Source organism: Triturus cristatus, chromosome 9 (genome assembly GCF_964204655.1).
Source record: "Triturus cristatus chromosome 9, aTriCri1.1, whole genome shotgun sequence".
Classification (NCBI taxonomy): Eukaryota; Metazoa; Chordata; class Amphibia; order Caudata; family Salamandridae; genus Triturus; species Triturus cristatus.
The window spans coordinates 1,040,368,030-1,040,392,495 of NC_140592.1; the positions used below are offsets into that span (position 1 = coordinate 1,040,368,030).

At 43.8% G+C, this 24,466-nt stretch overlaps 1 protein-coding gene across 1 annotated transcript in view; it reads right to left on the minus strand.

Annotated features, from left to right (window-relative positions):
• The window catches only part of KNL1 (kinetochore scaffold 1), a 598,022-nt gene that overhangs the window by 342,553 nt on the left and 231,003 nt on the right, over nucleotides 1-24,466 (minus strand). Inside the window, exon 12 of the mRNA XM_085626857.1 lies at nucleotides 22,668-22,735. Coding sequence (XP_085482983.1) covers nucleotides 22,668-22,735 — 68 coding nt within the window. The remainder of the gene's footprint in view (nucleotides 1-22,667; nucleotides 22,736-24,466) is intronic.

Genomic DNA, 24,466 nt, shown 5'->3' on the forward strand with positions numbered 1-24,466 from the left:
GGCACTGCTAAAAGCCTGAGACACAGAACAGGCGTTAAGCATGCAATAGCGGCACACAGAGAACGATGAGCAACACCTTCACCCCAGGCCCCGAGACTTGGGTGCTCCAGAACCCCTACCCAGCATTTAATGACCACTGTAGAAGTAGAGGTAGAAACCAGGGCTGGACTGGGAACCAAAACCGGTCCTGGCAAAGTGCTCGCCATGGAGGGGGGGGGGGGTTGGGGGTGCGGCTGAGTGGTTTGCCATGGCCGGTTTCAGCCGATTTCGTTACTAGCGGCTGATATTGCAGTTAAGCTGCAAAAACGTTCCTGAAACAAAATCGGCCCCTGGCCAAAATCGGCCCCAACACTGGCGGCCCACCGGGAATATGCCCGATGCCCACTTTGGCCAGTCCGGCCCTGGTAGAAACCAGTAATATCCTAGAGACAGGAGAATCGCACTGGAGCCGCACATTAACTTGGCTAACACGAGCAGACAGCAGGGTTCCTATTCACGAATCCAAGCAACATAGCTACGACTACGCCACATGCAGAAAACCTGCCTACTAATGCCCTCAGCCCAGCAACTAGCCATGCGTCACCTAAGGTCCAACACGGCACAAACAGCATCTAGCTCAGGTGTGGAGGGTCTATCCCACACTAGTCCATGCCGGCCATGAGTCTCTGCACCTAACACTAGCTACCAATATGGACACAGTACTAAATGCAGCTGAGAAACTCTGAGTGACCCTTGACCAAACGCATACCTCCTTTGGAAGCCAAAATGGACAAAGTCACTACAGATCTCACATTTCTACGCGACGACCACCGCAAACTGATTGAGAAAGTGCAGGCCAAAGATCTCACTTTACCTGAGCTCGGCCCAGCGCATGTTCAAATATCGCCACATTACAGAGCATATTGGACAGAGGGAGCGCAGTAGAGGAAAGACTGGAGGACACTGAAGGGAGTTCACGCCGCAACAACATACCAGGGGTGGGCCTGCCAGACGGCAAGGAAGGCCAAGATTCGGTGGCCTATGTTGAGAAATGGTTAAAGGACCTGCTGCCCGGAGATGCACTGTCCCCACTGTTTGTAGTGGAACGCGCACACAGGATGCCGGCCCGCAGGCTGCCCCCGGGTGCTCATTCCAGGCCGCTGCTGATCAGGCTATTTAATTAGAGACAGCGGCACTGTTTTAAGGTAAACCCGCAAACTGCCAGCTATAACAATACAAAATGCCTGCATTATGCTGTTCCCGGACTATACAGCTCAAGTGCATAAGAGGAGGAGCTCCTATAAGGCAGTGAAACAGCACTCGCTGCTCTTCCCGGCCCGGCTTAGATATCAAGGGGCTCCACGTACTTCTATGACTCATCGGGCGTCTGGGACTGGCTGGAGGGACGGGGCCTGGCGGGCAGGTGTCCTCGGTACTGCAGGTGAAAAAGCATCGAGGCAGGGGTAGCAACAGAAGAGGGAAGACCAAAGGAGCGACTCAGCCAACAGCATACAATACTGCCCCCGACCTGGAACAAATATTCCTGGAGCACCATGAGGCCCTGCACGCAGCGGCGGCACTCAGTGATCAGATACACAGCTTGGATCAAGAAAATGAGTCAATCAAGTCAGCGAACGAAGAAAACTGTTCTCTCATGGTCTGAAGGGTCACCGACCCACCCAGTGGTGACACCGCAGACCTCCATGGAGATTATATGAACAACCGGCTGGCAACTGAATAGCTACAGGCCTATGAATCTGGATGCAGAACTCCTATGGTCCACACTTAGTATCCTTGCCATTCCGGCAAGATCAGGTTGCAACACTGGACCTCCATTGGTATCATGGCACATCTTCTCGGATGGCTTTACTAAAGACCCGACGACTCCGTCTAGCAAAAGTCTGGTGTTGCAAGACTCTTAATATGGCAGCACAGGGGCACGTAAGCGATCACATCACTACACACATAACACCCAGCTAACAAATACATAAAAAAAAGTCGCCTGCAGCCTCCAGTTCATTTTTAAATAAGGCCAGGAATTCTGTGTTTATTTTAGTCAGGCCTCTTCAGCTGCAGACAGCAGGGCTTGATACTGATCAGTACTTGAATAAGGAGATCATCAGTTTATAGTGAAATGGCGTGTGTGCCGTCTCCCAGTGGGACTCCTCATTCGCCTCCTTGTAGGCGGATGGCTGCGGCCAGGGGCTCGATAGCTAGGGAAAACAGTGGGGACCGTGGGCAGCCTTGTCTGGTCCTGCGTTCTACTCTAATTGGGTCCGAGATGTATGGTCTTGTCCGTATCCTCACTGTTGGCTTGTCATACAGTAGTTTGACCATGGCGAGGAAAGCACCCCCAATTCCATAGCGCAGCAGCACATCAAACAGATATCCTCATTCTAGGTGTTGAAGGCGTTCTCCAGGTCTATTACAAGAACAGGCTGGATAATGAACAGTGCTTGTCTCCGCTTTATGACCCAGGGTGGGGCAGAGGTGAAGAGCTGAAGGACTGATGTAATTAACTCAAATAAAAGTTGAACTCTGGACACGTTCCTAGACCCCTACTACCCCCCATAATCAACGGGGCCGCAATTATATATTACCGACTCAAGGCCAAAGACAAAGTACAAGGCAGAGCCTGAGTGGGCTCAAAGGCGGACGCAAGAACACTGACTTGCTGTAAAACGAAATGCAACCGATAGAACAGATACTAATGTAAAGCCAAAGATGGGTACCTCTCTAATGTCTGTCCTATCCCCTTTCTCTTTCAACTCTAACTTTACTGTCCTTTCCTCCTTACAGCTCCTTCGCTGTCAAAGATTAACCAGCAAAAGGGTAACCATATATACAACAATGTAAGAGCGTTACATGCCAGTGGTGGCTTACCCGGCAACAGTATTTGTGAATGTATACAATTTATAAAAAAATAATAATAAAAAAGTTGAAGCTAACTCAATATTGTAGTACGAGTACAAAATGTTTCTGAATGTTTTTAAAAGGGGAGAAAATTAAAATGAAGCGTTAACTTAATAGCAAAGTTAACTCTTATTTAAATTTTTCTCCTATTCCAAAGTGTTGTATTTACACACAGCAGGCATCTTGCTCCCTGTGGCTGGTAGGCACCACATATCTAGAACTGAAACATATAGCTATTTTTTTTTTTTTAAGGGGAAGAAATTTAAGTGCAGAATTGTTTTCCATATTAGGGAACATTCTGCACTTTTAAATTTCTCCCATACAATAAATGTATGTAATGGTGCCACAAGTACATATGACAGTCTCTCAGTCACCCATACACACATCCCATTCATACACACATACACACACGTTCATACAAGACCACGCTCTCATTGGAACACATGACAGCCCTGTCATATTGCCTCTAGTTGAAATGTTTTCTTCAAACAATAGTATCTGGCTCTATGGACATTAGGCTTAAAGTCAACGAAGCTGTGCGTGGGGGTGCCTGGTAACAATGTGCAAGTTGTTTGGCCATTAGCAGTTCATGATTTTTTTCACTGATCAGATGTAGCTATCAGTATAGAAAAGTTTGTAGACCCCAGTCTTAGAAGATAGTTAAAAAAAACTGCTGATGGAATTTGAGATTTTTAACAAACTTTTTTTTATAAACGCCAATCTAATACTGCTCATACAGTTTTACAGTCAACTTCGAAAAAAACTGGTTAAAATTACAGTTTTTTATACTTTAAACTTGTTTTCATTTCTGTAATTTTTTTTATCCTATATATCTTGTAAGTTGTAGGTACGAAACATTTAGGTATATTTTTATGTTATTTCAAGGATAAATGTTATCTGAAAATCGGCAATATACTGATTATTTTGTTGACTTGTTAATGAGAAGTTCTCTCAAAGATCTGATGAACGTTTCGGTGACATTTTGTACTTATGTGAAGGACAAGGAAAGATCTGGATATTCCCCACAATGCAGCAACCAGCAATCTGTGGTATCCAGGCCAGAATGAATTACACATTGGGCTGCTTCCTGACCAGCCTGAATGGTTTGAGCCAGGGATGATCAAAAGTCATTAGAGACCACTGGCAAGATATCGGTGACCACATCAAAGATCGCATATATATAGCATCCAAATAGGCAGCTGGCATGGACCAACCTTAAAGTTGAGCTAGCTGACACAAACATTTGTTTCCTGAATGCCTCAATCCTCTTAGATTCTCTGTCTGGTGGTTGGGGGAAGGAGGAGGTCTTTTGGATAATGAATTGGGATTTACTTTGTTGGTGTAAGCTTGTGCCACCAGCCCCTCTAAAGTAGGATGTTGAGATAAAAAAAAAACAGTGTACATAGGGCCGGTCTGTGGAGTCTAGTTACGTACTTGCTCACCAGTGGAAAAGAGTATGGCTTAGATCAGATCAACAGGTCATTTAGGACTCGTTAAATTGTAGTAAGTGCACACATACAGCCTGCCCAGCCTAAAAAGGTCTAAGCACATTATTCTTAACTTCCAGTAAAAGAGGTGGAAGGCCCAAGACCTGAGGTTAAGGTCTTCTCGCCAAAACAAAAGGGCCTCTTTCCTCTATTGATTGGGTGTGGAGGGGGAAGGTCCAGGAAGTGTTCTGAGGAGGGTACTGTATATGCCACATTTATGCCTACCACCAACCTGTAGGCGGGGTGTCTCCTGGCCCCTCACTAACAATTAGGGTAAATGTTCCATCAGGCTACTCTACCTTCCTTTGCAGCACTGTGTGTGCCCTACAGCAAATAACTCCACAGTGCCCCAAGCTTAAATCAAAGATGCTATAACACTTCTCCACTTGTGCAGAGCCTGTGTACCCACTCCAGAGGTGAAGCTAGGGAAATGAGCGACAACCTCCTCTGAGATCACTCAAACAGTTCTGGGGGGAGCTCTTCTGCCAATGGAATTGGAGCCTGCCTAACCGCAGGAACATAAGAAGGGCCATGCCCAGGTGTCCACAAACATATGCCAGTGACAGGGTAGGCCTCTGAAGTTAATCATGTTCCTCGGCACAGCTCAGGTGGTCATCCTGCCAGAGGAACATAACACGGCTTCATATGCATGGCCTTTGTCTCAGCTCTGGGAGAAAGTTCACACCTCATCAAGAGGGCTGTTCAGCTGCAAAGTGACAGTTGGGATCATGCAAATGGCAGGGAAAAAGAAACTTTAAAGTACCTTTCCCCAAATATTTATTACAAATCTGACTTTACTAGTGACTTGGGCTTTTATTGGATATTTCAAAACATTTAATTTGTAGCTACTTCCTAGACAGAGATAACATTATTAAATTTACTAGTGTATCCCAATGCTTTCTTATGGAGCATCCATCCCTACTACAGCGACAATAGCTTTTAATTCCTATTCACCGTTAGGACATTTTTAACATTAAATTGTTATATGTCCTACTTCTAAATCCCATGCATCCTGCCATACGAGTAAAAAGTTCTATTTTATGGTTGAGGTAAGGTATAGGCTTATCAAAACGGGTATTTTGGCAGGTAGAATTTGCAGTTTAAAACTCCACAGCTAGGCTACACATAGTAGGCCTGCAGTCATGTTTACGCAGTCAATTAAGCAGATGGAACAGGTGCTGTAGCAGACTTATGACATTTAACTTACAGGACCCGGTTACACTTCTGCACCATAAACTAGGCAGTGGCGGCTTGCCGAGGGAGTGCTGCGAGACGGTGTGGCGAGGCGGGGGAGGGGCAGTAAACTCCGGCATACAGCAGAACGGAGTTAAGTATATAAATAAATAAATAAAACAATTTACATTGCGCGCGCTGCATCACCGAGTTGACGCTGCAGTGCGCGCAATGTGAATTGTTTTATTTATTTAACTCCATTCCGGCGTATACCTAGTTCACTAACCCCCACCCTCTCCCTTCCTGACCCAGCCCCACAGCACTTCCTCAGCGAGCCGCCACTGAAACTAGGGACTTACAGGTAACTTAAAATGTGCCAATCAGGGACATGTCCGTTTCAACATGTTGAAAGGGGGAGCAAAGGCACTTTATCATTGGCTAACAGAGGTAAGGTGCACAGCCTTCTACAGCTAGTACAAACAGTTAGGGAAAAAAATTCTGGGGTTACACCACACAAAAGATGGTCATTTCCAATAGTTTGAGTCTGTTACGGACATTTGTTTGACAGCCACATCATGATTAAAACCGTGTAGTTTTGGGAGGGGACATTGTTGCCTTGTAGGGGTAGAACGAAGTCACTGCAGAGCCAATCAGTACCACCTGCGGGCACATGGGAGCACTACTGTGAAAGCTTTCCAGATTAGATCTAACACCTGTGGATATTCTAAAGGTGAGGAATCCAGGGTTAGAAGTATCCATCAGAAACCCCAATAAACCTCTTTTTACAGACTTCTTACTTCAAGGATATTAGATTATACATTGTGGCTCTTCCCAAAATAAATACTGCCTAGTCCTCCAAGGACAAATCGTATATTAGAGGCATCAAGTGAGTTGTGATAATCTAGGACAAGATCTAATTGCCCATATTTTGATCAGAGGTTGGTAAGAAAAACATTCAGAGCCAACTTTTCACTGCCTACGAATCACTGTTTACCACGGTTTCTCTAGTTGTGGGAGAAAGTCTTGTAGGAAGAAAAAAAAAAGTGCAAGGAACTTTCTCCGGAGGCCACTACAGATTATACCACCCATTATCGCTGCCAATGACAGTACCAACATACCTACTAGCCATCACACTCCTACAAGTGTGACAAATTCAGACAATTCCAGCACATCCACAGCTAAAAGAATGGTGTGGACGACAGGTTATTAATTTTGAGTTTCTATTGATGCACTGTTATTGTGATCATCTCAAAAGTAGACAAACAGCACTACCATGTGGAGAACTGTCAATACTACCGGTGTTAACAATTAAGGGGTCGATTCCGATCTCGCTCGGAAGGCCTACGAATCAGATTTGACTTTTACGGATACGATTCGTAGCACTTTTTTCCGACCGAATCGTACACAGGTCAGGAACCTGTATACCAAGTATGATGCAAAGATCGCGTACGCGCTGACCAAATAGTTTCCCAACCCGATCCTGTCCACACAACTCAGAAGCCTCATACAGCTCTATGGAGTGTTTCCAGGCAAGCAAGTACGATGCATGATTCGGACAGCCTTCACGATTCGGTATGTCCAGATTGAAAAAGCTGCCGGAATAGTTCTTTTGGGGCCCGTAGCAGTCCCCGCATCACCTGGAGCCCTCCAATTCGGACACGTGGGGGTACCCATGGGTCTCCCCTTCCCATGCATACACAGTGTGGCGGGCACCATGGGGTGCCCACCACAGGGTGTACGCTTTCTCCCACCCACCCCTTTTTGCTATGGGAGCCTGTCTACGTGTTCAGTATACAGGCTCCCATAGAGTTCAATTGGGGTCCGAGCTGAGTCTGTAAGCAGGTGAATGCATCGTAGTCACTCGCTCGGATTCGAGGTGCACGATTCACTCGTAAAGCCCTACAGATCCGAGTTGTATGGAGGGCTTTACAAGCGAGATCGGAATCAGGCCTTAAGTGTCAGTGCAGAACCACTGGCTCAATTTAAGCACACTTTCTCTGGGACCTCCTCATACAACCAGAGTAAAAAAGGAGCTAAAATGTTCAAGCAGTACCAAAAGAAATCTGAAGGGATCCCATCATATCACAGGCTTCTCTCTTAGCAAAACACTTTGTCACCGGTGTTATTTCACCAAGAATAATATGTTTAAACACAGCAATCCTACTTGCATCATACATTCATGCTCAAGTACTGTATCTAAATTTTGCGCCATTTCCCTTCTAAGGAAAGATGGAAGAAATGCCAAGCTTTATAGTAAGACAGATATGTTTCTAGTATAATATGATGAAAGCATATGGTCTTCCAATGTTTAATACATTGATTATCTCCTTGGCAACTAATTTTTAACTAACCAGGCAAGTGCACTGCCCAGTCTCTGTCCATTACCAGAGTTTCTACTTCCGACATCATGAAATTACATTTCAGCATCAGCTGTAAACGGAATTCATCCACGGTCTTCCCATGCAAAATATCCAATACAATTGCATTGTAGCTTCTGGATTCTAGTCTAAAAAACACAGAGCTTGTGTCCCAGGGACTTTAAACATGGATATTTTCTTTTCAGAGATTCAAATCCCTTGCATATGTACTTTGAATTTCCCAGACTATCCTTACTGTTGACAGGGAATAGCACACAAAGTGCACAATATAGGATTTCAAAGTATAGAACTATAAAATGTAGACCTGTCTAGCACAAATCAGTCAGTCCACCCTCATAACATGGAATGATTCCAAAGAACAATACAAAATAATTGTCACTTATGCATTCCGCATATAGTAATCTGGCCTGTCTGCTGATAAAAGTACTGTTAATTTCCATGGAATTGATGGACCAGTAGATTAATTTATACTTGCCATCATTATGCACAAGGAAACAAGCACGCAATGTTTAGCAGCCCATGTGTTCAAAACCAGAAATATTGTGGGTCAACCATCGAAAATGACTTTACGCTTTGTTTGTGTAATGGTTTAACATATGTGGTCCCAATGTTGTGGCCGGGATGGCATTGGAAAGTAACCTACATACCAGTCATGCCTTGCTACTCTGTGACAGTGTTTAAGCTATTCACGAAGTAGCATACAACATATATTGGTAGGAGCATAATTGGCAGCCCCCCCTAAATTCTTTGTTCCATTAAGTATTTTCAAAAACAGAAATACATTTTATTTACGTTATTCAAAAACTCAACAGCCAAAGAATTAAGGCAGACCTCTCTTATAAAAAAATACATGAATGTTTCTTCCTAGCTTCAGCATAGGATACCCCATACCCTACTGCAGTGGTTCTTAATCTTTTGACTTTTGTGGACCCCACTGAATCATTGCTGGAATCCATGTCCCCCACTGAATCATTATTAGAATGTGGGGAACCCCACTGAGTCATCACTGGAAGCAAGAGAGCCCTGCTTAAGTAATTTCAATGATTTGGACCTCAAAGAAATACACACAATTACAGAATTCGAACAATAAATACACAAATAATTAAATATTTTATTTAACTAAAAAAAACTACATTTTCAGTTAACAGAAAAAGTTGTGGCTTTTCTGAATTCAACCGAGGCTACCCATAGTCCATATTACATTCTTTTTGATAGATCTACACTGCTCCCACATCAATGTAACCACACAGACTTACTTTTTATCCACCAGTTGCAAACTTTATCATTTGTTAATGTTTTACAATTTAAACATTTACATTTTGCTTACATGCATTTAGTTAATATATCATTTTCTAAGTAGATATGGACACCTCTGAACACTCGAGGGTCCCGTGTATACAGGTTAAGAGCGACAGCTCCACTGAACATATCCTTTAAACTCAAGGTTTTCCCTCTGCCTATCTTTTGTAGCTGATCTGTCTGCTAGGCACCCAGGTTCTATGTTTCTGTAGTAGTGTTTATTTCTGCATAGTTATTTAAAACCACAGCACATGCAATTTACATTCCATCATAACAATGTTTTTTTAAGTTATACATCAGACATATTTCATCAAATTTTACACAAGGGGAGGGAAAAGAGGACACCTAAAAGAGAAAATTCTATTTGTACAAAGTGGACTGATTATATAAAAAAAATCTCTCTAACTGTTCCTGGTACAGGAGGTATTTTGTTTCCCCTAAAGTGCATTGGCGCTGTACTATATTTAAACTGCAGTGATTAGCAATGGATGATATAAAATAAAAACTTGGTTCTAACAAATCAAAATTTGTATACGCTTTCACATGTCAACGAATGCTCCGTTGTGCTGGACGATGTTTTCCCAGCCATATTTAAAAATGTTGTATATCGGCTGTTGGATCGTAAACATGCAATGACAGCTTGCCTGCAGGTATTGATTCCCTGCTCCTTAAAAAGAGTTTTCAGGAATTTTCTTCTTTTATTAGTCCTGGACATACACACACACACACAATGTGGACAAGTGTTGTTGTGGATGTCTTATCCATTCGTTTTCTTCACCTGAAGTTTTGCCAAAACGGTAATGTATAAAATCAATTTTTAGTTTTCTTGATCAGCCAGCTTCTAAATATGGTTGGGTTTTGAGAATTTTGTATTCATTGATTACTGACCAGGCATGGGCTCAGCTAGCAAATGTCTGTTTGTCCTTTACAACAGATGCTTTCTTTGCAAGCAGTTGGCAGAAATGAATTTGCCCATACTGCTTGAATACCTTGTTCATTTATTGCTGCATTCAGATAAATATGGGCTCAAGCTTTTTCATTTCTTTGCAACTCCTGCCATAAGGCTTTGCATAAGTGATTTTCAGAGGCAGTTCTTATACTGATCCAATTTGTTTACATATGTCCCCATCCTTGCTATCTGATTTGTAAGACCGAACTCCAGTCTGATCTGGGCTTGGTATGGTTTCAGGGGTAGGTGGAATAGAGATCTGAATACTTTGGAAGTAATCTGATTTTAAGAGCTGCATCCCTGCCACGGAGCACTTCACTACCATATGTAACAGTTGGCAGGAGCCTAGCTGAAGCCACTTCCAGTAGTGGTGCATAACTGGGACCTTCTAAAGTTCTTTGTAGAGTGCGGAATGCCTGGGTCAGGGAAATAGTTTTTCTCTTCCAATCCGCTCCCTGATGTTTAAAAGTTGCCCGAGGATTAAAAAGTACTCCCAATTATTTGTATATTGTTATCTGCTCCAGTTGTTTTTTTTCCTAAGAACCCTTTATACTTTATTTTTATACTCCCTTCCATGATCTTGGTTTTCTTTAAATTAAATGTCAGTCCATTTGTTATGGTATATATAAAAAGTTGGTCAATAAATCGCTGCAAGCCAATTTTTGTCTAGCTAAAAATGAGACATCTGCATAGAGAAGATTACATACGGGCATAGATCCCAATTTTGGAGGATGAAAATTCACTTTATCCAGATCAGTCTGGAGGTCAGCTAAGAATAAATTGAATAGGTATGGCGCAAGGACACAGCCCTGTTTTAGGCCCTGCTGTGTATCTATTTGGATTGGATTGGATATGGTTTTTGTAGAGCGCGATAGCTACCCGCAGGCATCCTAGCGCTTAGCCAAGTACAGGTGTGTGGGCGGGTCAATTTTATCTGCAGAAGAGAAAGGTTTTTAGTTTTTTCCGGAAGTGCCGAAGGTTGGGTTCTGAACGAATAGAGATTGGGAGGGAGTTCCAGAGCCTTGCCGCGTATGAGAACATTCTTCCTCCACTCCTTTCTCTTTTGAACCTGGGTCTGATGACTTGAAAGGTATGAGTCGACCTAAGCTGTCTGTTGGGGTGGTAGGGGGTAATCAGGGTATGGTTCAGGATTGCTCCTTTCCTCCAGTAGGCACAGTGGGCAATGCACATGCTTTTAAAATTGATCCTTTTACTGGTAGCCAGTGGAGGGCTTTTAGTTCAGATTTCATTGATTGGCGGCGGGGAATGAGCAGAAGCGTGCGGGCAGCGCAGTTTTGAATCACCTGGAGTCTTTTCAAGGTTGATTCAGGGGTGCCTAGATAAAGGGCGTTTCCGAAATCCAGCCGGGAGAGGATTAGGCCCTGGACCATGATCTGTCTGGCCTTGTAGGGGAGAAGCGGTAGGATTTTTCGGATGGGTCTTATAATGCCCATGCAGGTGGCAGATAATTTGGTTGCCTGGTGTCCGAAGGATAATGTGCTGTCAAGCCAAATTCCTAAGTTCTTGATGGTGTTCCTGGCTGGGGGTACTGGGCCTAGATCTGGTGGCCACAGAGACTCAATGGATTTTTGAGGGGAGTAACCCAGTACCATTAGCTCTGTTTTGTCGCCGTTTAGTTTCAGGTAAGACTGACTCATCCAGGTACTTACTGCTTCCATGCAGCCTCGGAGATCATTAGGACATGAAGAAGGATGATTTAGGGTAACCACCAGTTGCGTGTCATCCGCGTAGGATACGACTTGGACGCCGAAAGGGCGAATTATTTCTGCGAGGGGGTGCATGTATATGTTAAACAGTGTGGGGCTCAGGGACGAACCCTGGGGAACCCCACAACTGAGTGGCTTACTGGGCGAGGTGGTATCGCCTTCGCAGACTCGGAAGGAGCGTTCTGACAGAAATGATCGTAGCCAGGACGCCGCTGTAGATGTTATCCCTAGTTCTGAGATTCTGTGAAGCAGGATGTCGTGATTCACAGTGTCGAAGGCGGCACTGAGGTCCAATAAGATAATGGCCGCAGTGCCGCCCTGATCCACGATCATTCTTGCTCCTTCTGTTACAGCTAGTAAAGCGGTTTCTGTTCCGTGCATGGGGCGGAACCCAGTTTGAGATGAGTCCAGTAGTTTATTTGTTTCCAGGAATTCTGTGAGGGATTGGTTGACGTGCTTTTCCGCGATTTTGGATATCCAAGGTAGCAGGGAGATTGGGCGGTAATTTCCCGGGTTCATCTGATCTAGATTGGGTTTTTTCAGGAGGGCTTTGACTGTTGCCTGCTTCCATTTTGTGGGAACGAGTCCTGAGGAAAGTGAATTGTTGATTAAGTTCAGAATGGTGGGCAGGATGATAGGGGTGATTGTTCTGAGAAACTGAGCTGGGGCTGGGTCGCTGGGAGATCCGGACTTTACCTGGAGTAATATGGTTTCCAGGCTGGTGGACTCCAGTAGTGGAAAGTTTTCTAGGGTGGTAAGTGGAGGTGGACTGATATCCTTCTGTTCTATTTTGGGATGAGGGGGTGGGGGGAAAGATGAGTAGATTGTGGCTATTTTATTGAAGAAATAGTCTGCCTGTTCATTGCAGCGAGTTTGAGCAGTGAGTGGATCTGGTGGTTTATCGGGAAGTTTGAGCAGGCTCTTCGCGATTTGATATATTTCCTTGGGTTTGGATGCTGCTTCGTTAATTTTGTTTTCGTAGAAGGTAGCTTGAGCTTTTTTTATGTCATTTTTATAGATTTTTATGGCGGCCCGATATTCATTTTTGCTGATTTGTAATCAATGCGCCATTTCCGTTCCAATCTTTTGCATTCTTTTTTAAGAGTGCACAGGTCCTGTGAGTACCAAGGAGCGTTTTTTGGTCTCTGTTTGGGTTTGATATCCTTAAATGGGATAGCAAGATCTAAGGAGGTGGTGATCCAGTTGTTGAAGTTGTCATTATTAATAATCGGATCGGGGTTGTTTACTGGGACAGAGGCTTCCAGAGTGGTTGTCCACAGGTTGGTGTTAAGTTGGGACCATTTGCGATCCCTGCAAGAGGCGGTGGAAGGTTTAGGACGTGGTCCGGACGGCGCCCAGATAAATGGGATCAGAAAATGGTCCGTCCATGGGAGGGGAATGGATGGACTAACTGAGATGGGTACAGTTAGTGAAGATGGGGTCCAGGAGGTGACCTTTATCGTGGGTGGGTTGCAGCACTCGCTGGGAGAGTTCTAGTGCCTCCAGATTGTTGCGTAGTTCGGCGGCAGCCGAATCTAGGGGGTCATCTAGATGCACATTCGGGTCGCCTAATAAGGTGTAGTTAGGCGAGGAGCAGACACAATTGGCTACCTCCGATGCGAGTTGGTTTATAAAGTTAGTCGGAGTGCCCGGTGGCCGATAGATAAGAGTCCCTGAGAATGTGCATGTGGGGGAGAAGTCCAGCGAGAAAGTAAGATGTTCGCAGCTGGATAGGGTAGTTGGAGAGGCGCGGCAGGTATAGCAATTCTTGTAAATAATGGCTATGCCGCCGCCTTTCCCCGATGGACGGTCGACCCGGAGTATTTGGTATCCTGCGGGAAGAGCTTGAATGACATCGGGGTCAGATTCAGGTTGTAGCCAAGTTTCCGTGAGGAAAATGGCATCGGGTTCTTTGTCTGAGATTAACAGAGATATTTCTGCAGCATGTTTAGGGAGAGACCTGCAGTTCAGCAGGAACATAAGGTATGAGGGAGGGGGTGTTTTTGGGCCACTTTGATACATGCACTGTGGGCAGCAGAAAAGTTTTGAGGTGGGATTCCAGGACGCAAGGCATTAATATCCTAGTTCCATCTCCTATTCTTACCCGGACTCAGGAATCCATGTATAGCAGCTCTATTGCTTTTAAAAGAGGAGGGGAAATACCCCAGAGGGATAGCTTGTGCCAAAGGAGGTTTCGACTCACGGAGTCGAAAGCAGCCTTGTAGTCCACATAGCACAATGATTGGTTCTGTTTTTTTTATTTTTATTTATCCATTATTATTGATACCGCCAGTAGGTTGATTTCTGTAACTTGAGATTTGTAAAATTCTGTCTGGTTAGGAGGAACGATGGCATCGTTTGACCATTCCAGCAATTCACTAAGAAGCAGATTAGAAAAATATTTGGCCTCAACATCTTGCAGGGTAGTAAGGCAATCATTTTCTGGCTGTTGCCTATCTCCATCCTTAAAGATTGGGTTAATTATCGATTCCCCTCCATAAGCCAGGAACTGTATCTTGCTGTAGTGCATAATTGTATACCTGGATACCTTTCTTGTCCAGAACAGTACATTTGATATAAAAAAGCGCTTTTGGCAGATCAATCAGCCCAGGGGGCACCATTTCTGCTTATAAAGATTACTTTATTTATTCAATCAACTGAACCTTGATAAAGAGCCGAAATGTTTGGGTACAGTTTTATTCTTTTCTCATTAGATGTTACATAGATATTGGAGGGAGTGTAAAATGATTTGTCACAAATCATACCCAAATTTCTTTAGTAAGACCAGAGCTTAATACTCAAGATGGTGGACAATTTAGGCCGTTCATTAATTGCTAAAAATCTCTTGAATTTCTTTTATTAGAGAAGAATAGAGCTTGCGCCAAAAAAAAGGGTTTTCCCCTTGATTTTTCTTCCTATACTGACCTTCTGTAATTTTTTATTAAGGCATTGACGGTTCTATGGTACCCTTTTCGGGAAATCTCCCAACTAGGCATAATATATGATTATTTTCCAATAGTTGCATACGTTTTTTTCCATGGCTTTTGGGTAGAGCAATTTCCAATAGCAAATGTTTAGAACATCTTTTTCATTAGGACTTTTGTATCCATCTAGTTCGACACACTTCCGATATTATGAGACACTCTCCCCATGCAGAGCTTCAGTTAGTCAACCTACATTTAGTTTTATCTTCCCATTTCATCTGATGTGGTCTTGATTTGTTTATGTGGGGATAAGACGGCTAAGGTATTTCTTACTGGGTTAGCCAATATTGAATAAGGGTGTCTTTGATTATTCATCCTTCGTTCAATGTTTTCTGAGGCAAAAGGGGCTGGATAGGCAGGAAGGGGGACTATTTTGTCTTGGATTCCCAGGACTGCAGGCAGTCTTTTGCCTGGAGTGCCCCGTTTCTCATAGCAGTGGATGCCCAAGTGACACAGGTTGATTCTGGAGAGATGTTATCAGGTGGTTCTATGAATTCGATAGAATCTATATCAGCTGAAGTGATTTCTATTGGTTGGTAAACAACCTGCAAGACTTTAATATTACCTCTGTTCAGGATATAGGGTCTTCCTATCTTGATCATTCATCTCCTCCCTTTTTGGCACTGTTATCCATGTAGATTTTAGATTGAGTTTTTCCAGATTAAGCCTGAATGTTACACACGAAACTCTTGTTTTCATGTTTAGTCCCGTTGTCTACTATTCTGGCAGCAACGTCCACCTCCATTAGTTTTTTCTGCTCAATATTTGTCACATTTTGTTCTTTTGCTTTACCTACTGGCTTATGTTTTATACTGACCTTTATGTGTGAAGATGGCACATGTTGAATATTCTCCCTATCCAGAATTTCTTTCATCTCCTTCCCTTTTTGAGGCCCGTTTATTTTCTCAAATATTGGTAATGACTTAACAAATTCTACCGTCATTTTATCACGATTATCCGACTTTACATCCTCTTAGATCATAATACTTGTATTACCTCACTGGTTTGTTGCAGTGAGAAGGAGTCTTTATAGTATTTGCTTTTTGTTTATTTTGTGCATTACACATTTTTTTTTTCATTGTTTTAGTTATTTTGGAATCAAATTGTAATAAATTAATAATTTGAGATTAGTTTATTTCCTGATCTATTTCTGAGGGAAGGGATGATGCAACGTCCGGATTGAGTTGGAATACTGAGGTTTCTCTATTTTGCAAGAATTTTCACCCGTGGTAGCTGCTTTAAGTATTTGACTGTTTTGTATGGGGATTTCATTTTTGTCATCTTTTCTTTTATTTCCTTGGAGTATGTGAGTATTGCCGCTCGATGATTTTGTTGCCTATTTTGGCACTGGGCTTTCTTGTTCCACGGGTAGTTAAAATTTGTTGTTAAATTCGTTTTTAGCTCTTCCATTATTGCAGTCAGTGCTTCCGGTATTGTAACAAGTTTATTTACCACTGGAGTACATATACATTTTATTTAGGCTGAGGAATCATTTTTTAGCATGATTTATCAAATGATTTAATTAAGTAATTTTCTGGTCAATTCCAGATACTGCCATTGCCATTATATTTAGTAAATAGATTTGAACATCCGCTTTCTCTGATTGGAAGGGCAAAGCATCCAGTTTTAGCTGTGGGATCCTCAATATGATGTCCCATTCAGGGATACAGGCGGTGAGTTTTTCATTTGATGGGAAAGATAAACCTGTCTTGTTGTCTCGTGTCCTCTTTGTTTTTCTAGTATGCTTAGGGGCAGCCCCTATTTATTTTATTTATTTATAGAGCGCCAGAATCGACCCCCGAAGGGGTATCTCTGCGCTGGGACTGGCGGCTTGTGGCAAGCAATCCATTGTGGACTAGAAACAGCAGAGAAAGGTCTTGAGCTGCTTCCTAAAGAGGAGATGGTCCGTACACTGCCTCAGCTGTAAAGGAAGAGAATTCCAGTAGCGGGGGCCAGATAAGAAAGGGACTTGCACCCCCAATGGTGCCCTTTTAATTCTAGGTACCTCAAGTAGGAATTTAGATTCAGAACAGAGAGACCTCCGAGGCTTATAAAGAATGAATTTGTCCACAAGGTAAGTAGGGCCAGAGTTGACCAAGGCCTTGTGTACAATACAGCAAACCTTGAACTTCACTCGCTCCTGCATGGGGAGCCAATGAAGCTTATAAAGCATGGGCGGGAAACAGTCCTTGGAGGGGCGTTGACAATCAGGCGTGCCGCAGTATTCTGGACAACCTGCAATCTGTCAAAGGCGGCCTCGTTACCGGAGGCCAGCAGGCCGTTGCAGAAATCCAAGCGCTTAAAATAAGTGCCTGGGTCACTGTTTTCCGGGTCAAGTCAGGAAGCAGAGGGAGGATACGGCACAACAGACCCAACACTTGGAAATATGAGCCAGCTGTCTGAGCGGCGTGCTCCTTCATAGTGAGGGTCTGTTCAATGCGAACGCCGAGATTTTTGGCGCAGGTTTTCGGAGTGGGAGGGGAACCCAAGTCAGTTGGCCACCAACCGGGGGTCCATAGTAATTGGACCGCCACGAAAAGCAGAATCTCTGTCTTTCCTACATTACACTGAAGGAAATTGCTCATCCATTGAGAAATAGTTCTCATTACCGAAGAGAAGGTTTCCTGCACTGATGGAGTGAACTTTGCAAATGGAAAAAGCAGCTGAGTATCGTCGGTCATTGGCCAAGGGAGCCAGGTAGATATTAAACAGAGTCGGGCTTAAACAAGAGCCCTGAGGTACGCCCTTGGCCAATTCTGTAGGTGCTGAACGATACGGCCAGAGAGTAACAGCCTGCGAACAAGAAGAAAGAAAACTAGTCATCCACTGAAGGGCCAATTCACTAAGTCCAATCTCCTCCAACCTCCTGAGCAGTATTTGATGGGATATTGTGTCCACCTCTACCTGTGTAACCGGGTGAAAACTCTCCAATAGTTGGGTAACAATCTGCGCAGGTATCTCAGGTGGTGAAATGACTATGGAGTGCTTCCCTGACAAAACTATTTGATCATAGATGAGCTCTATTTTCTGTGTCGAAGAAGGTTCCAATGTCATCGCACTATTTTTGCGTGGGAGCTACTAGGCTCTCACAGGCTATAGGATTAGTGAAGGTTTGGAGAATACGGAAAAGCACTTTCAGGTCATTGTGCGCCTGGTCCAATTGTAGTACAATGTGGGCTTTACGTGCTGCCCTGATTTTCCCATGGTGATTGGCCAGGGAGGCATAAAACCGACCTCTGTCTCTTTACTCACGAGTACGGCGCCACTGTTTCTCATACTTCCTGCAAAGACGTTTCAATACACGCAGCTGGGGAGAATACCAGGCATGCTGGGGGAGGGTTAGGGATGGTGGGAAGAGGTTTCAGAGGTGCCAACTGGTCAATAGCACTTGAAACATCCAGATTGTATGTGGCGAGGGTGTCCTCTATATTGTCTAGTTCTGAGACCCGTGGTTCTACAAAAAAGGTGTGGAAGCCCTCCGGGGTGACTCCCTTCCATTGTCGACGACAATGATGGGTAGCATGGCTAAAGCTGCTAGTCTTCCTGGGGGCCCGAATAAGAAATTCAATTGACGTGTGATCAGACCAAGGCAATGCCTGTGGAGATACACAAAGAACATTGGGGGAGTTAATAATGTCCAATGTGTGGCCTGCTGTATGCGTGGGGCCCTCATTAAGCTTGGATAGCCCTAATGTGGCTAGGTCCGCCAGGAGTGTTTTTGCATCCACGTTGGAGGCACATTCACTGTGTATGTTGAAATCGCCCAGCAATAGGAAATTGCTGCTCGTGATCACATGCGGAGCAATTAATTCAGTTAGAGGGCCAGGAGGTCGGTAAACAAGAGCCCCCTTCCAACTTGTTTGAGGCAAGAGGTCTATACGAAATACCGACTTCCATAGTCAGGTCACTTCGTTAATATAGTGACCTTGATACTGTCTCTGCACTATGGCAATCAGCCACCCCCCCCCCCCCCCCCCATCTTGGATTGTCTGTCCAAGCGAACAAGCCTGTAACCCTCAGTTAAGGCGAGTGTGATGGAGGGGACAGAGTGGGGCTTCAGCCAAGTTTCGGTCAGAAACCCAAGGTCAGGCTGCACAGACGACAGAAGATCCCAAACCTCTGCAGAGTGCTTAGGGAGAGATCTTATGTTACATAATAGACTTCTCCAGCCTTGCTCGTGGGGCGTTTACTTGTTTTAAAGATGTCAAAGCCTGCATTGGAATGTTCGGAAAGAGCAGGTTGATAGCCTGAAGATTGTGTATTAACAGGGGCACATGGAATTGAAAAACTCTCGCCCAGAGAGCCCTGAAACCGGCAGGCTAGGCATGCAAAAGGGCCCTCCGGAGATGGCCAAATGTCAAACCGGTCGGTGAAACAGGGCTTAGGTCTGAGCTCCAATAACACTCCAATAGAGTACATCTGTCTCAGTGGGAGGTCGTCTGCTACTACTAATTGGCCAGGTCCCTGGCTCCTTGCGACTCCCGGGCACAGACTGGCTTGCCTTTGGCGCGCCTTCGGAGCGACTGCTGCGCGACCGGGAGATCATCCGGTTTTATACAGGGGGTTAAGCCACTGGAGCGCTAACCTCCCTCCAGCCCGGAAACAGGGTCCGCCTCCCTCCACTCCAACGAGCTAGCCTCGCGGTGGACCGGGGAGGGGTGTGGTGGTGTAGAAGTGCAGGTAGGCAAACAAATTTTACAAATATGCAATTTTTGAAACAATTTTTTAACACGAGTGCAGAATAAAAGAACCTGCTTGCAAATGAAGCGCTCACTTCACACTGCCAGCGCGCGTCCTATATCTTTCAAATTCATATAATGCAATGCTAATTGGTCTGATCTTTTGGAAGTTGTTGGTTTTGAAACCGCTGGAGGTATTCCTTTGTTTACTTTGACTTCAATGTCTATTGGAAGTGGACTTCCACTTGTTAAAAGACGTGTCGTTGGATCCATGTATGTTTGATCTTGTTTATATTGGTTAGGTGATATTGGAATAATTGACAAGAGTTCCAAATCACTGAGCACCAGATGGTCTTCTTTACCTTGTCCAGTTTTCATTTTGACATTTGATCCATTATGTCTTCCAAAACGAGTGGGTTCGTTTTTGATGTATGAAATGAACAATTTATAGTTTTTGTTGGTATTATAGGGTCTGGTAAGTTGTTCAAATTGCTAGGCCTAGAAAACAGAATACTGCTCTGATCTTTCAAAAAAATCAAATCGTTGTGTAATTAGTTTTAGATCTTTCAAACATAGGGGCTACCGGTGAAATTAGCGATTGGTTATTCCTTGCCGATTTCACTTTTATGGCAGATTGCAATGTTTGAAGCCTTTCCTTTCTTTTTGTTGTATTATGTGGGATCTTTTCCCTTCCTGATCTCATGGCTTGGTTTTTGCATTGGCAATAACTTTGTGAGTGCAACAGTTTTTGATAGTGAAGGTTGCAATTCAATGGAATTTTGTAATATATATACATATATAGGCTGCTGCTGCCGCAGCAGTCTACCATCGTACGCAAATGCCTGCTCAGGCACCAGACCAGAGGCCACAAAGGCACAACAAAACGCCATTTTTACCACTCTCTGAAAGCGGTGATCACACCCTCTTACAACACAAATCGGACTGTTACTCTATATAGATTTACAACGTTTAAAAACTGTTTTCATACAGATTAATTCAGCGCAAATGGTGGCAGGGTAATGCTCAGCTCAGCCTCCTCAAACATATGAAGCACCTTCCCTCAAAGCGCCCAATGCAATCTTAATCCGATACCCTTTAGTATTCAGGTGAAGCAACAATGGGCTCTCAGAAGAGGTTTGTTAGCCAGGTTAGGGCAATGAGGTAGCTGAAGGAGTGCTGTGTGCTGGCCCTCGGGAGGAGCAAGCGGCACCGGCCTAAATCCAGCAGCTTCTGCGCCGGCTTGGAGCAAACGCCACTCTAGGCCCTCGCCTTCACCTACCTTCGCCCTCTCCTCCAAGCTCCTAAAGCATGCCACACTTGGCTCCTGCCCGTCGCTGCCCCATGGTCAGTCCTTTGCCATGCCCTTGTTGGGATTTCAGATAAGGGTCCGAGGCCAATGACCAGGAGCTGTAAGACCCCCAGGAGACTAGGTTTGTGTGGAGTCTCACCAGTGTTTCAGCATGTAATGTCTGTGTACCCTTGTCCGCATCCTTGTCAATTCACTCCAGTGCAAAGGTACTCTACGACACAAACCGGTCCACCAACCACAGAACGCTGATGGAGGAGAGATGAAAAATGCAGTGCAGTATCGCTCGTTGTAAATACGGAGCCTCCGAAGCCCCACAGGTACCTTTGCCGTATTCTCACTCTGAGCCCCGACCAGCCCGCGATCACTGTGAGGCCGCTGAAAATGCAGTTACGAACAGCGCTAGGGACTCAGATGAGCCCCATTAACCCATGTTCTAAGTTTCAAATTGGCTTGAAACCATCTGTTTTTACAGACAACCTTTTTCATACCTGACAACCAGTGTCTTCATCAAAGGGATAAGGTCTGTAATACATTACTCTATGGGTTTTTTGATGCTCAGTTACATTCTTTATCTATTTGCCTGGCCGGTGCACTACCGGCAAAAAAATGAACACAGTATTGCAAGTTTGTTTGTGCTTTCTGTACCCATTATGACGTGGTAACTGATTACCGGCGTGCCTATCAAACATAATTTTTGAGTTGCCTTAATAGAAGTTTGTTCTGTGCATGCATTTAGTCATACATGCATACATGAATTTAGAAGAAGCCTTTTTCCAAAGAGGTTTGGTGATATCTACTAAGAGCTCACACCTCCTACAGTATTTAACAGTGAAAAGGGAAAAATAGTGAGCGCCTCATGTGACTGCTTGGGAGACTCCATCACTTCTGTTCTAAACATAAAAACGAGTCTTACATCGAATGGCGACTATTGGTCTAGACCGGAACTAATTACCTTTCCAGAAAAAACTTTCGAAGCGCAGGCATCGCCTAAAAGCTACTCAGCCACCCGTGTGTAGAAGCAGAGCTTCCAGTTGCCTTCAGAGAACACTGCTTCTACATCCTCATCTCATTGCAGGGGTAAACAGACTACAGAGAGGCACTGTGGGCGCACTCCCACTGTCCCTGAGCCCCAGCTCGGGAAGGTGTTACAGACAGGGAATTGTTGGCAAACTAGTCTTACAGGACATTTATGCCCAATATTCGGGTTGGCCATACGTTAGACATGCCTCAAGCCTAGTACATGAGAGCCAATGCCTAAACCCAACCGGTCTTTGTAAATCCCAAAATTTCCAGGCAATAAGTAAATCAAAAAAGATTTATCCTGAAGAGAAGCCAAACAAGATGTGCATTGACAAAATAGACATGCAGAGTATACACATTCATGTGTAAATGTATATATATTTTATTTTGAAAGAGTGCCCTGGACACTGCTAAAATTTCAGCAGTAGACGGAGTGGATTCATTATAGCACTAGCAAAAAATAAATGCACACCTGGTCAACTCTAGTACACTAAAAGCCAGAAGAATCGTTAATCTGTAAAGATTCCTGTAGTTAAAAGGATACCGGAAATTGCTAATCACTTTTGGCCAAGAAAAAAAATACATTTTCTTGACCTTTTTAGATCTCACTTAAATTGCCTAGTGGTCAAGTACATTTTAAGAATACCACAGACAGTAGTAGAAGATGCGACAGGAATGAGAATTCAAGATATGAACTAAATAAATAAAACAATGTTTGGAACAAAAACTAGTCTTGATAACACAGCTTTTTTTTGTGTGTTTTTACATACCATATGGAGGTGCAATTTATCACTGCTGTCAGCGAAAATGTGGGAATCCGCCTGGCTACATTGCTGACCTAAAAATAAGCGAAAGAGAGAAACAGTGAGGGAGTAACAATTACTATCAAAAACAAATAGAACCTCAAAAGTATTAACATTATTTGACAGGGTGGAGCTCCATGGAAACAGATTAAGGAAAATGCAAAGAAACAAAATTACAAACTGAACGTGTGTATGAATCAGGAGGGATCATTGCTTTAAAACATGAATAATCCTACAAAAATATAAAAGCATTAACAACGAGATTATAAAGAAAACAGAAGTCAATGGGCTTTCCTTGTCCGTATTGGTACGGTTGTGGTTTAAAAAAACAATATTAAAAAGAAATGATAAAAAAAATAAAGAAAATAAAATGACGTTGAACAGTGAATTACCTTAAGCCTAAACAGGGCATTTTTAAAGAGCTGTCCTTAGTTGGGTCTACACTGAATTCTCTCAAGTTATGGCCCACATAGCGGCAGTGTCCGCTGGTAGCAGGGTGCTTTTTTCCTTTAAATTAGACGTGTAGTTTGGTGGATTGCCAAACTGAGGTTTGGATTTCCATTACTTAATTTCATTAAAGTTGTAGTTCCTACATTGTTTGGGAAGTTTCTGGGCTTAAATTTCGAAATAGCAAAATTGTTTGCTATCTGCAAGTGTGAGACCTTATTATACTAACAGTACACAGGACTCCTTCTCTCAGAATATTTTGTGGTTGTCCTACAGTTACTATTTCCACACCACTTAGATGAGTACATGGCAGTCACATACATTTTATGTAAAACCACAGAATCTTAAGAATGTACTTTCTTTTTCATGTTGCTTTTCACAGACCACTAAATATCCATGCATCAATGCATAAAGACCAACAGTCATACATGACCAAAGAGAGATGAGGTGACCAGCAGAAGGCGCAAGGCAATGTGCATGTGATGTTTCAGATGATGTACGTAAGAGGCCAGGGTGATGTGCAGCAACAGAGGACATGGCATAGTAGACCGGGATGAACCTTAGGAGAGTACAGAGTGATGCAATTCAGAGAAGCACCTCACAAGAGTACTGGAACATGCCACTCGCCTGAGCTATAGGCTGTGCCCCCCCACTACAGCCCTAGGCAGTGCCCCTCAGTGCTGAGTGGTGTGACTCACAGGGTGCTGCAACTCACAGGGGTGCTGGGTGCTACAACTCAATAGAGCACTGGCTGATGCTCCCTTTAACAATGAAATTAAGCAAAGCATCAAAATAAGTAGTCTACTGGCTAGCTGGCAGATATTGGAATACAATCATAGCAGACCGACATCCCCATTTCACTGGGTTAAGAAAAACACAATAAAAGCTCACTTCAAGATATAGCTTTCTGTCTAACTGCTTTTCCAATCATTCCTTTACCTCTCTTTGTATACCTCTACGCCTGCAAGGCGCTCCACTGTATGTTGTCAAATTCTTACTATAACAATGCTTAAAAAAACAAATATAATTTGCGGACTCCAGTGGGCAGAAGGATGGGAAGATTACATATCCTTACACGCCGTTGTCCTGCTATATATGGCATCTCCCAAACGATCGTTACATAGACTATTAAACGTCCGTGAAACATATGGGAAATACTCTGGGTATTCTATTAACTGGAATAAGTCAATCATACATGTTTTACATGGCCCACCACCAACCCTGCCTAAGGGATGCGAGGTACAGATAGTGGAAAACAGCTTTAAATATCTAGGGCTTCACGTCACGTCAAACTCAGATGACTTTATGAATAAAAACCT